Genomic DNA, 14,395 nt, shown 5'->3' on the forward strand with positions numbered 1-14,395 from the left:
CTGATAGCTCTGGTTATTTTCCTTCAGTAGCAGTTGTGATTTATACCGCTCTTCCCAGCTACTGGTAGAAAACTTCTTACAGGTGGGGAGGTTTCACTAGAAACTTTTGGGGTCAGGGCCAATTGTGATTCTCAATGATCATGATGATGACAGGAACTAAAAATTATTATATGTTTATAATGTTCTGGAAAGTGACTTATATATTTTAATTCATATTTATCCTCTAGTCAATTCTGTGAGGTGTTGGTTCTATTTATTAGCCCCATTTTACAAAATGAACAAGAGGCTTACAACTGAGAAATTCTTCAGCTCAGGTTTACATTACTTTCCGTTCTGCCTGTTGATATTTGTACTCTGTTCTGCTGTGACCCAGTTCTCCAAGGTTGTTTTCTGTGTCTTCTCCAGATTGGGTAATTTCTTTTGAGCCATCTTCAAATTTACCAGTTCTTTCTTCTGCATTCTCAAATTTGCTTTTGACTCATTAACACATTTTTTGTTTTGATTTTTGTACTTTTCAACTCCAAAAGTTCCATTTGCTTTTTTAAAAAATAGTTTCTATTTCTTTGTTAAGATTCTTTATTGTCATTTGTCATCATATTCTCTATTAATTGTTTGAATACAGTTTATTTTAATTATTTGAGCTAATAATTTTCAATGGCTGCTCTCAAGTCTTTGCTAAATCTAGCATCTGGGCTCACTCAGTCAGTTTTTATTGATTGCTTTTTTTCCTTTTGTACACTTTTTCTTCTAGCATTATTTTTTGTCATTGTTGAAAATGACGTTTTCGATCATGTATTGTAGCAACTGTGGATTCTGATTTATTTTTCTGAGGTTTTTTAAAAAGTAATTTTCCTGGACTTACTCTATAGAATCTGTCTTGGCTACAGTTTGTGGCCATGGATGTCTCTACTCACTTTTGAAATTCTTATTTTTGTTTTTTAGCCTCACTTCATGAATGCGGTCTCTGTGTCTACATAGCTTAGTCCTCTGCCAGTTGATCTGTGTCGGAGTTCGGAGTGCATTCCAAGTCACAAGCCATTCGCAATCACCCTTGCAGTTTACTTTCCACTGGTCTCTGTGGGGTCTCCCCTGTACACATGCCTAATTTCCCACCTAGCCAGGGATGTGTGGAGAGCTTATATCCACGCTTCTGTGACTCTTTCAGTTACACTATCTCCCTTTTACATTTCTGGCTGCTCTATCACTTTCCCCAATGGGAACTGTAACTTTAGGGGAACAAAGGTGTGGGTTTTCCTCATTTGTTTTCTACCAAGTTTATCACTTCTAGCTGACAGAGCTGCAGCTTTCTACCATGACCCCAAGTGAGCTCATCCCCTGTGGCAGCAAAGCTGCTGATTTTCCAGCCAGTCCTATCATAGTCAAATAAGTTCTGATCGAACTGGGAGGGATGGGAGGAGTCCCGGGCAAGAAGGCCACAGACTCCTGTTCTACTTCTTCTTAAGTTCTGGCCATTTTTCAATGTGTTGCTTGCCTTCAGTCAGTCTCCAGGGCCCTAAAATGGTTGCTTGTTGACAATTTTGTCCATTTTTATACCTGGTTTTGGTGGAAAGGATTTGTTGACCTTTTCATATGTCATAGCTGGGAGCCTGACTTCTGTGGCCCAATGTTTTTTTCATGGCCCATGTGTTATCCTTGGCTGATAATTCTGGTCTCCAGATTTTTCACTGGCTTTTTTATGCTCTCTGGGTCTCTCATTACTCTCTCTTCCAACTCCCACCTCTGTTCCGGCCTCTAGGAAATACTCTAGGCCCTTGACCATCCCTTGGCTTAAGGCTATGATTATTGCCTCTCCCTCTTAGCCAGGGCTCCCATCTAGCCCTCCTGCCCTCTGCCCTTCAAATCTTTTTACAGCATCCATCTGCAAAGTAAAAGTATTTAACTTTAAGGAGTAGGCCTGAAGCTGAACTCTTCCGCTTACCTATCCCTGACTCCACTCAGAAGCCCAAAGAAAGGAAGCAGAAGGCTTTGGAACTTCTTTGGAAATGATGCATAGCTGATGTGTAGCCAGCTGCCCCACTGTCCTTCATTTTCTCTTCTCATCACAGTATCTTTCAGGGCATCTTGCCTGTTTCATTCTAATCTGAACTATTCAACAGAAATTTTAGATTTAGGATTCTTAAACTAGCTTCTCAAATCTCACAGCTTCACATATTAGTATCTCAGTGAGCAGCTACATGTAATAAGTAAAGTGTTCTGCCCCATCAGGTCTACTTCAGATAACTTCAAACTCTTGTTTTTGCAACTTATGAAAAATTCAAGCTTCTCACCAGTATTTTTGTGAACTCTCAGGGTCTTCTCAGGGTTTCTTCTATATTTGAGATGCTGCCAAGTTAATTTTTAAAATTTCAAAATGTCATTATTCATTTGGATGTGTAGCAAGGCCTGGCTTGCTAATTTAAAAACTCCTAAATGTGCCATTTTAAACATCATCCTAAAATGCCGATGGGCTGTAAGACTCTAATGGCCTTGACTATTTTTTAATATTTATGCCTCGGAAAAGTGCTGACTGACTGTGGGCTTAAGCAAACTGTGTGATTTGTGTCTTTTCCTTCTCTGTCAATGAAAACAAATACCTCTTTCACAAGAACATTAAATTGGTTAATGTTTCTGGAAAAGTTCTGCTGGAATGAAAACCAGTGCAGTGCTAGTCATTCTTCAGACCATATGTCTTATTTCAGGGAAAACAACATTAAGAAATTTAAGATTCTCTTTGCATGGTACAGTGGTAGGATAGACTTTTTTTTTTAATAAGAAATTTCGGGTGGGTCCTTTTCAGGCATTGTGGCGAATTTTAGCTTCATGATACCTGGTAACTGTAATTGACATCTTTTTAGGTCTGCAAATTCAGGAGTTAATTGAGTGAGGATGATTCTGGAGTAGCTCCACTACACTGGTTTTCTTTGAACAGCACATCGTGGTTATATTTCCACAAAGCTCTGAAATAAACGTTTTGCTTCTTTGTGGGTACAGGAGATAAACACCCTTTATCTTTCATTTTCATGGAATCCATTTTAGCTGCACTGATGTGCGTTAAGAAGTTTCTAACACGATGGGGAATGTCAGCAAGAATGAAATTAATTGGGTGGTCATCCCTGAAGGTACATATTTAGGGGTTGGTTTTCAGAATTGTCACTTCATCAGCTTGCTTAAAAATAGAGGATTTACTTCACTGCTCAGCTTGAGTCAAAAGTAATTTCTTTCCCTTAGGATCCTCTTTCTTTGACAGAAGTGATTTTAAGCCAGCCTCCCTATTAACTCACTCTCATTCTACTGTGACTAGACATGTCTGGTTTTCTTTTTTCCTCTAGCTTCTGAAAAATTTGTAAAAATACATCAAATGTCTCTACAGATTATGGTCCTGCCCAGAATTAGCCGCAGCATGGAATGGGACGGATGCAATCTGCAGGATATGAGAAATAAAGCAGTAAATACTCTATGGTTTTCCCATTCCACATTCCCCTAGACTATCTTTGAGAGTTAATAGGTAAAATGCGAAACTTTAGCTTGACATATATCTATTTTATATTGTTCAAATAAATCAGAGTATCAGTGTCTTTTCCTTTAGATTTTTGCATTTCATCATCATATTCCTTTCACATATCCCACTGTCCAGTACAATTTCATCTCCATATATTTTTGAAATTTATACGAGACCTTTTTCATACCTCATCTACTAAATCCTTCCCCAAATACAGACTGTAGGAACATGGTAAAGACATAACAAAAAGAATTTAAAGCACTTGAATGATACCCTTTGTTTATTTAAGTAGATGTATACATAGCGATGGGCTTCCCTGGTGGCTCAGCGGTAAAGATTCCACTTGCACTGCAGAAAATGCAGGAGACATGGGTTTGATCCCTGGGTGGGGAAGATCCCCTGGAGGAGGGCATGGCAACCCACTCCAGTATTCTTGCTTGGAGAATCCCATGGATAGAGAAGCCTGGCGAGCTACAGTCCATAGGGTCACAAAGAGTCGGACACGACTAAAACGGCTGAGCATGCACGCATGCATACATAGCAATGCAATGATTTAAATAGATTTTAATGAATTTTTGCTCAGCTTATACCACTTAGGCAATAGTCTTAGTCCAAGAGGAGCTTAAAATCTTGTTGGGAGGTAAGTTGTGCAAACTCATATGCTTTCAGGGCCCAATCAGTTAACACATGTTGACCTAGACATGGTAGGGAGTGACGGAGACCATGGAGAACTAGGATTGACTGCATGCCTCATTTGAAGGAATTCTGGTTCAGTACTTTTAAAACCTCTGTGTTGGGCAAATAAAACATTTTTTTTTCTTTTCTGGAGAAATTCAACCCATTGGCTAGGACTTTATCCATGGACAGGCAGTTTTTCAGTGTTTCAGTTACCTTTTGCTGTGTAATGAATCACCCCCAAAATTAGAGGATTAAAGCAGCAATAATTATTCATTTTTCTCTAGCATGGCTCTGGTGGTCACTGGGCCCAGCTGGGTGCTTCTTGCTCGTGGTGTTGCCTGCAGTTGCTGTCAGACAGTGGCAGGGGCTGGAGTCACATGGGAGGCTTCCTCTCCTAGTCTAGAATGATTGATGCTGGCTGTGGTCTGGAAGGCCTGCTCTGGCCTCTCCATGTGTACTGGGCTTCTTTGTGGTGTGCTGATTGAGCAAGAAATTTTGAAGAGCAAGTTTCCCGAAAAAGGACTGAGGGTGCACATGTGTTTACCAGGGGGAGCTTGTATCATCTTTAATTGCCTAGGATTAGAAGTCATGTGGTATTTTAAAAAAAAAAATAATTTATTTATTTTAATTGGAGGCTAATTACTTTACAGTATTGCAGGTTTTCTTTTTTGCCATACGTTGACATGAATCAGCCATGAGTGTACATGTGTTCCCCATCCTGCCCCTCCCTCCCTCCTCCCTCCACATCCCATCCCTCAGGGTCATCCCAGTGCACCATCCTTGAGCACCCCATCTCATGCATCATACCTGGACTGGAGATCTATTTCACATATGATAATATACATGTTTCAATGGTATTCTCTCAAATCACCCCACCCTCACCTTCTCCCACAGAGTCCAAAAGTCTGTTCTTTACATCTGTGTCTCTTGCTGTCTCGCATATAGGGTCATCATTACCATGTTTCTAAATTCCATATATATGCGTTAATCTACTATATTGGTATATTTCTTTCTGACTTACTTCACTCTGTATAATAGGCTCCAGTTTCATCCACCTCATTAGAACTGATTCAAATACATTCTTTTTAATGGCTGAGTAATATTCCATTGTATATATGTACCGCAGCTTTCTTATCCATTCATCTGCCAGTGGACGTCTAGGTTGCTTCCATATCCTGGCTATTATAAACAGTGCTGTGATGAACATTGGGGTATATGTGTCTCTTTCAATTCTGGTTTCCCAGCAGTGGGATTGCTGTGTTGTATGGCAGTTCTGTTTCCAGTTTTTTAAGGAATCTCCACACTGTTCTCCTTAGTGGCTATACAAGTTTGCATTCCCACCAACAGTGTAAGGGGGTTCCCTTTTCTCTGCACCCTTTTCAGCATTTATTGTTTGTAGACTTTTTTTTTTTTGGTAGACTTTTTGATAGCAGCCATTCTGACTGGTGTGAGATGGTACCTCATTGTGGTTTTGATTTGCATTTTTCTGATAATGAGTGATGTTGAGCATCTTTTCATGTGTTTGTTAACCATTTGTTTGTCTTCTTTGGAGAAATGTCTGTTTAGTTCTTTGGCCCATTTTGTGGTTGGGTCATTTATTTTTCTGGAATTGAGCTGCTTGTATATTTTTGAGATTAATTCTTTGTCAGTTGCTTCATTTGCTATTATTTTCTCCCATTCTGAAGGCTATCTTTCCACCTTGCTTATAGTTTCCTTCATTGTGCAAAAGCTTTTAAGTTTAATTAGGTCCCATTTGTTTATTTTTGCTTTTATTTCCATTATTCTTGGAGGTGGGTCATAGAGGATCCTGCTGTGATTTATGTCAGAGAGTGTTTTGCCTACGTTTTCCACTAGGAGTTTTATAGTTTCTGGTCTTACATTTAGATCTTTAATCCATTTTGAGTTTATTTTTGTGTATGGTGTTAGAAAGTATTCTAGTTTCATTCTTTTACAAGTGGTTGACCAGTTTTCCCAGCACCACTTGTTAAAGAGATTGTCTTTTCTCCATTGTATATTCTTGCCTCCTTTGTCAAAGATAAGGTGTCCATAGGTGTGTGGATTTATCTCTAGGCTTTCTATTTTGTTCCATTGATCTATATTTCTGTCTTTGTGCCAGTACCATACTGTCTTGATGACTGTAGCTTTGTAGTATAGTCTGAAGTCAGGCAGGTTGATTCTTTCAGGTCCATTCTTCTTTCTCAAGATTGCTTTGGCTATTCGAGGTTTTTTGTATTTCCATACAAACTGTGAAATTATTTGTTCTAGCTCTGTGAAAAATGCTGTTGGTAGCTTGATAGGGATTACATTGAATCTATAGATTGCTTTGGGTAGTATACTCATTTTCACTATATTGATTCTTCCAATCCATGAACATGGTATATTTTTCCATCTATTTGTGTCATCTTTGATTTCTTTCACCAGTGTTTTATAGTTTTCTATATATAGGTCTTTTGTTTCTTTAGGTAGATTTATTCCTAAATATTTTATTCTTTTTATTGCAGTAGATTTATTCCTAAAATTTTATTCTTTTCATTGCAACGGTGAATGGAATTGTTTCCTTAATTTCTCTTTCTGTTTTCTCATTGTTAGTGTAAAGGAATGCAAGGGATTTCTGTGTGTTAATTTTATATCCTGCCACTTTACTATATTCATTGATTAGTTCTAGTAATTTTCCGGTGGTATCTTTAGGGTTTTCTATGTAGAGGATCATGTCATCTGCAAACAGTGAGAGTTTTACTTCTTCTTTTCCAATCTAGATTCCTTTTATTTCTTTTTCTTCTCTGATTGCTGGAAGTCATGTGGTATTATTTCTGCTGCATTTTATGCTTTAGAAGAGAGTCACAAAGGCTAGCCTATAATCAAGAGGAGAAAACTTGAGTCCACTTCTTAATGAGAAGAATATAAAAAAATTACAAACAGGTATTAAAACCAAGACAGGTCACGTTATATTGGAGAATAGTACAACTAAATATATGATATATTCAGATATAATTAGGGAGATTTTACAAAATATCTAAAGACAGACTTGGTATGGGTACTATCCCAGGAGAAGAAATAATAGCATCCACAACTGGTAGGCTCTGTTAGTACAGCTGCTTAATATCTCCAAGGCTCCAAATACATCCTAGAGTCAGGGAACTCTGGGAAATCAGGAAAGGTTCGATCATGCATCTCATACAAAATGTTTTAGTAATTCTTACTGAAGCTTCAGAGGCCCCATCAGGCTCCATCTGGTTGTTTGATTTCTTTGTTTTATCTGCCTTTGTCCCCTAGAAGTTAGAAACATTGTTTCTACATGGCTCTTACCCTAATGTTTTGAAAGTTTATTCTTTGCTAAAGGGAGGGGAGTTGGGAGGAATGGGTAGAGTAGAGATGAGTTCTAGGAATACATTTCATCTTTGATACATGCTGTGGTTCAGCTCAATGTGATTTAGAAGCCAAGTTGAGAGGCATCTGGATTCTTCCCTCTTGACTCAGAGCAGACATAAAAACGCTGGATTCTTTGTGTAATAGTTTCCCATTGCTGTTGTAATGAATTATCACAACCTTATCAGCAATTCAGAACCAAACAAATGTGGTCTCTCACAGTTCTGTAAGTCAGAAATGTGGGATGGCTTGGCTGGTTTCTCAGCTCCAGTTTTCATAAGGCTGAAATCAGGATGTCAGCTGGCTTGGCTCTTAGCAGGAGCCCCTGGGGAGACCCCTCTTCCAGTCTCTTTCAAGCATTGGCAGATCCAGTTCCTTGTGGTTGTAGAACTGAGGTTCTTACTTCTTTGCTGGTTGTCAGCTGGGGGCCGCTCTTAGCCCCTAGAGGACTCTGTCTGCTCTTTGCTGTGGCCCCTGCCTCTCACAGCCAGCCACAGCATGTCAAATCCACCTTGCCCTTGGAATTTCCCCAACTTTTTGTTCTGCAACATCTCTTCTTACTTTCTTTCCTATTGCATCTCTAGGGTTCAAGCCAGAGAAGGTTCCTCATTTTTAAGGATGTGCGTGATTAGATAAGGCTAGCCTGGGATTAGTTCAGTTCAGTTCAGTTGCTCAGTCGTGTCCGACTCTTTGCGACTCCATGAATCACAGCATACCAGGCCTCCCTGTCCATCACCAACTCCAGAGTTCACCCAAACGCATGTGTATCGAGTTGGTGATGCCATCCAGCCATCTCATTCTCTGTCGTCCCCTTCTCCTCCTGCCCCCAATCCCTCCCAGCATTAAGGTCTTTTCCAATGAGTCAACTCTTTGCATGAGGTGGCCAAAGTATTGGAGTTTCAGCTTCAGCATCAGTCCTTCCAGTGAACACCCAGGACTGGTCTCCTTTAGGATGGACTGGTTGGATCTCTTTGCACTCCAAGGGACTCTCAAGAGTCTTCTGTAGCACCACAGTTCAAAAGCATCAATTCTTCGGTGCTCAGCTTTCTTCACAGTCCAACTTTCACATCCATACATGACCACTGGAGAAACCATAGCCTTGACTAGACAAACCTTTGTTGGCAAAATAATATCTCTGCTTTTTAATATGCTATCTAGGTTGGTCATAACTTTCCTTCCAAGGAGTAAGTGTCTTTTAATTTCGTGGCTGCAATCACCGTCTGCAGTGATTTTGGAGCCCCCCAAAATAAAGTCTGACACTGTTTCCATTGTTTCCCCATCTATTTCCCATGAAGTGATGGGACCAGATGCCATGATCTTTGTTTTCTGAATGTTGAGCTTTAAGCCCACTTTTTCACTCTCCTCTTTCACTTGCATCAAGAGGCTGTTTAGTTCCTCTTCATTTTCTGCCATAAGGTTGGTGTCATCTCCATATCTGAGGTTATTGATATTTCTCCTGGCAATCTTGATTCCAGCTTGTGCTTCTTCCAGCCCAGTGTTTCTCATGATGTACTCTGCATATAAGTTAAATAAACAGGGTGACAATATACAGCCTTGACGTACTCCTTTTCCTATTTGGAACCAGTCTGTTGTTCCATGTCCAGTTCTAACTGTTGCTTCCTGACCTGCATATAGGTATCTCAAGAGGCAGGTCAGGTGGTCTGGTATTCCCATCTCTTTGAGAATTTTCCAGAGTTTCTTGTGATCCACACAGTCAAAGGCTTTGGCATAGTCAATAAAGCAGAAAAAAGATGTTTTTCTGGAACTCTCTTGCTTTTTCGATGATCCAGCAGATATTGGCAGTTTGATCTCTGGTTCCTCTGACTTTTCTAAAACCAGCTTGAACGTCTGAAAGTTCACCCTTCACATATTGCTGAAGCCTGGCTTGCAGAATTTTGAGCATTACTTTACTAGCATGTGAGATGAGTGCAATTGTGTGGTAGTTTGAGCATTCTTTGGCATTACCTTTCTTTGGGATTGGAATGGAAACTGACCTTTTCCAGTCCTGTGGCCACTGCTGAGTTTTCCAAATTTGCTGGCATATTGAGTGGAGCACTTTCACAGCAAAATCTTTCAGGGTTTGAAATAGCTCTACTGGAATTCCGTCACCTGTACTAGTTTTGTTCGTAGTGATGCTTTCTAAGGCCCACTTGACTTCACATTCCATGATGTCTGGCTTTAGATTAGTGATCACACCATCTTGATTATCTGGGTCATGAAGATCTGTCTTGTACAGTTCTTCTGTGTATTCTTGCCACCTCTTCTTAATATCTTCTGCTTCTGTTAGGTCCATCCAATTTCTGTCCTTTATCGAGCCCATGTTTGCATGAAATGTTCCCCTGGTATCTCTAATTTTCTTGAAGAGATCTCTAGTCTTTCCCATTCTGTTCTTTTCCTCTATTTCTTTGCATTGATCTCTGAGGAAGGCTTTCTTATCTCTTCTTGCTATTCTTTGGAACTCTGCATTCAAATGGGAATATCTTTCCCTTTCTCCTTTGGTTTTCACTTCTCTTCTTTTCACAGCTATTTGTAAGGCCTCCTCAGACAGCCATTTTGCTTTTTGCATTTCTTTTCCATGGGGATGGTCCTGGGATAGTCTAGGATCATTTCCCTGTTTTAAGCTCCTTGACCTTAATTACACCTGCAGAGTCCTTTTTGCCATGCAATGTAGCATATCCACAAGATCCAGAGATGAAGGCATGGACATCTTTGGGAGGATGCTTAATGATATTTAACTACAAGTTTTGACATTAGTTCAGTAAATGTGCTTTCTTAAGCCAGCCAGTAAATTTGTGTAAAACGTTAGGGTTTATTAAAACACGAATCCTAAATTTGAAGGCAAATAATATATATATTTTATGCAAATGAATATAGGTTTCAGCTTTGACAAGAGGCACTCTTTCTTGATTTCCAGTGTTGTCTCCAGTATAATGGTGAAGAAAACTGTTTTGAAGTCAGACAGACTAGACCTTGTGCAACTATATAGTGTTTGTCAATCTCATTGTCCTTTCCTGTGAGATAGGTTTTCCCCCCATAGAAACTAGGAATTATTAACCTGTGGCTAGAAAGTGCATAGGGCATAATAAGTGCTCAGAGAGTGTTAGCTGCTGCCACTACTGCTACTAATGATACTAACAAGTTGACCGTCATGGGCGTTTTATAAGAGGAGAAGGTATGGGTGGACCAAGTAGAATGAGCACTTGGATTTCCTGCCAGTTTCATGTTAGTCTGACATAAATTATTAGTCTGATGGAATTACTGTTTTAGACATAAATTGGTAAGAAGATTGTTCTGAAAAAGGATTTATATGTTTATTTTGAGTACTTTAGCTTAAGACAAAGACTTGGTTTTAATCATAAAGGGCAGTGCCTGAAAATCACAGGCATAAAGTCAGGGGTCAGCAATCTATGGCCTGAGGCCTAAATCTTGCCTGCTGCATGGTTTTGTACAGCCCAGAAGCTAAGAATGATGTTTAGAGATAAATGTTCACAGTCGGTTTGATGGTAGGAAGCACTAACCTTGAACCTCAAAGTGTAATGTTCTCCTGCCACTAAAGAATTTTTTCCTCTCATTAATAGGTCCATATTACCAAAAATTATACTCGATTATTATATTTTCACTTTCATCAATAAAACTTGATAGACAATTTTCTCTCACTATAGAAGAACCTACATAATATCCTTCATTTTGCCTCTTGGTCCAGGAAATGCCTAAATGTTTACGATCTGTTTACAGAGAAAATTTGCTGAGTCCAAGCTAAGTAACCTCCTGTGCATTTAAAATGCAGTGTAGACTCTTCATAGCTGGACGGCACTCCCAAGATCGCTTAGTGCAGTACCTTAGTGTTATAGAGAAACTGAACCAGAAGATAGGCTACTTGTGCACCACAACCTGGCTAATTAGTGACAGAGCCTGGATGAGCCATTAGAACCTTTGGTGCTTAAAATCAGTAAATGTTCCTTGGGAGCCGGCACACCTTCTAGGTAGCATGGTTTTGCTTTATTATCTCTCTTTACACGGACTTCTGTGTTGTCACCTGTCTCAAGCCTTTAATGGACAAGTCAAGCTACAAAACTCAGCTGTCCTGTGGCCCCACTGAACAGGGCCTGCTAAACATCAGTGTGTTGCTCTGTTTCCATCTGTGGGTGGATCGCTTTAGATTTGAGAATTTTTCATTAAAGTTGTTTCAGAAGCCCTGGTACCCTTTTCCATTTTCAGTAATGGTGAATAACCAGATAGGTTTAGGATGAGATTGTTCATAGAGCAGAGCAACAGCCCTTAACTGAGGTGATAATTTCCCCACATGCCCCACTTCCTCATTGTTCCCTGGTTATTTGCTAATAAATCGTGCCAGCTTGTATGTGTTTCACACACTCCTGCCTGGATAATGGTGATCACGTGGTGGTGTTTGTTTCTCTTTCTACAGGTGGTTTACAAATCCAACGACTGTCAATGCCTTCTACAGTGCATCCACCAACCAAATCCGTGAGTACTGGCTCCTTGTCCCCTTAATGTGCTCCAAAATGGGCAGAACTGTGATTTAAGAGTAGGGCATTCTTTATTTCCCCCAGAAGTGACCAGGTAGGTTAGTGAAGAAAGTTTGTTTCCCTGCCTATATGTCCAGCTTTCTTCATTTTCTTTACCTTATAAGTTTTTTTGAAAGCTTTATATAACAAAGTGTTAGTTGCTCAGTCATGTCCAACTCTTTGTGACACCATGGACTGTAGCCCACCAGGCTCCTCTGTCCATGGAATTCTCCAGGCAAGAATACTGGAGTGAGTTGCCATGCCCTCCTCCAGGGGATCTTCCCGACCTAAGGATCCAACCCAGGTCTCCAGCACTGCAGGCAGGTTCTTTTACCATCTGAGCCACCAGGGAAGCCCAAGCTTTATATAACCATTAAGTTAAAAAAAAGAAAACAACTGTAATATATAAAACTGCAGTGATGTTGGCCATGAAAAAGGAACAAGCTTGCACTTTTCTGTCATGATGGTCTTACTGATGTTTATTTTATTTCTAGGATTGATGGGAAAAACAAGTAGGTAACTGGGCAGATTTTAGAAGCTGTTAAGAAAAGCTTTGAAATGATTTCAATAATCCTGGGATGTAAAGTCTTGAGTTTCTTTTATTTACATGTACTAGTACATGGGCTTGGAGAAGGCAATGGCACCCCACTCCAGTACTCTTGCCTGGCAAATCCCATGGATGGAGGAGCCTGGTGGGCTGCAGTCCATGGGGTCGTGAAGAGTCAGACATGACTGAGCGACTTCACTTTCACTTTTCACTTCCATGCATTGGAGAAGGCAATGGCAACCCACTCCAGTGCTCTTGTCTGGGAAATCCTATTGAAGAGGAGCCTAGCAGGGCTACAGCACATGGAGTCCCAAAGAGTCAGACACAACTGAGCGACTAAACAACAGCAACAAATTAGGTACATAATTATAAATACCATGATAAGTTAAAAACATTATTAAGGATCATATTGCCACAAATAAAAAAAATCTGACAGCACCAAGTGTTGATGACAGAGATGTGTAGTGCTAGTAGAAATGTAAATTGGTTCACCCACTTTGCTGCACAGTTGGGCAACACCTGGAAAAGCCAAAGATGGATGCACATCTCCATGAATGTCATTTAAGCTCTTGACATGTGCCCGAATGGTGTCACTCAAAGTGTGGTCCAGTGATTATCAGCAACAGAGCCTGAGGGGGAACTTGTTAGAAGTGCAGATTCTCAGGCTCCACTTTAGACCTATTGTTCATAAACTCTGGATATGGAGCCCATAAATCTGTTTTATTAAGCCGTCCAGGTGAGGCTAACATACTTGGGGAAGCAGTGCCCTAGAGAAGTCTCACATGGGGAGGCCCCCATGAGAATGCTCATAGCAGTGTTCTTTATAATAGAAGCAAAAGGGGAATAGCTTACCTGGCTCACCAAAAAAAAATGAATGACTTGTGCCATGTTCACACAAGGGCATGCCGTGCAGCAGTGCCCAGTGAGTGACCAGAGTGATGTGGATGAAGTTCACAAATAATAGGCTGTGTGTGTGTGTGGAAAAAAACAACTTGGGAGAGTACATGGAGGAAGACATCATAAAAAAAGAGTTGGAAAGCACGCAGAACAGTTCTATATATTGTCCACAGGTCCATCCATGTGTAGTAAAAGTATGAAGACATTGACAAAAAATGATAGACACCGAGCGCACGTGGGCAGTGAGCTGTTGTGGGAGGGCAGGCTATTCCCGCTGATGCCCTTGCTGGTTTTTCACCCCCCTTGCACCTCTTCTGGTCTCCACATGCCCTCGCTTGTATGGTGTATACATTTAATCCCATGATTTTAAGTGCACATCTAATCCCATGGTTTTAGGCCTGTCTCTTTGCTGTTTGGTGAATGCAGGTGATGGAATTTATGAGGACTTGCTACCCTTGGCCCGCCCCTGCTGTTTCCCCCAGGGATCCCTCTAATACCCTCCTCATTTGCCTCCCTGCTTCTGAACTCATCCCCCTTTGATCTAGTCTAAATATAACATTGTAGCCATTTTAATGCTTTTTACAGTTGTCTCAGGTCCCTCCTTTGCTCAAAACCCATTATTAGCATCCCACCTCACACAGAATACAAGCCATATTACTTGAAGTGGGGCCTGTTACTGAGGCCTGTTATCAGCTGCCTTTGCCCCCCATCTGTTTCAGCCACATGGGCCTCCTTCCTGTTCCCGGACCACGAAATATTCTTCCTTCCAGGCATTTGTACTCGGGATTCTCTTTGCCTTGGAAAATCTCCCCAAGTGATCTGCAGAGTTTGTGCAGATCAAATCTTCCTTCAAATCCTTGCTTGAATGCCACCTTCTCATTG

General features: G+C 40.5%; 1 protein-coding gene across 4 annotated transcripts in view; it reads left to right on the forward strand.

Annotated features, from left to right (window-relative positions):
• PHEX (phosphate regulating endopeptidase X-linked) overlaps nt 1-14,395 on the forward strand; it is a 209,309-nt gene that overhangs the window by 150,029 nt on the left and 44,885 nt on the right. For all 4 annotated transcript variants that reach the window (XM_070291452.1, XM_070291453.1, XM_070291454.1 and 1 more), the window contains one exon: nt 11,970-12,028. In XM_070291452.1, the coding sequence (XP_070147553.1) occupies nt 11,970-12,028 (59 nt within the window). The remainder of the gene's footprint in view (nt 1-11,969; nt 12,029-14,395) is intronic.

The sequence above is a fragment of the Ovis canadensis genome, chromosome X (assembly GCF_042477335.2).
Source record: "Ovis canadensis isolate MfBH-ARS-UI-01 breed Bighorn chromosome X, ARS-UI_OviCan_v2, whole genome shotgun sequence".
Taxonomy (NCBI): Eukaryota; Metazoa; Chordata; class Mammalia; order Artiodactyla; family Bovidae; genus Ovis; species Ovis canadensis.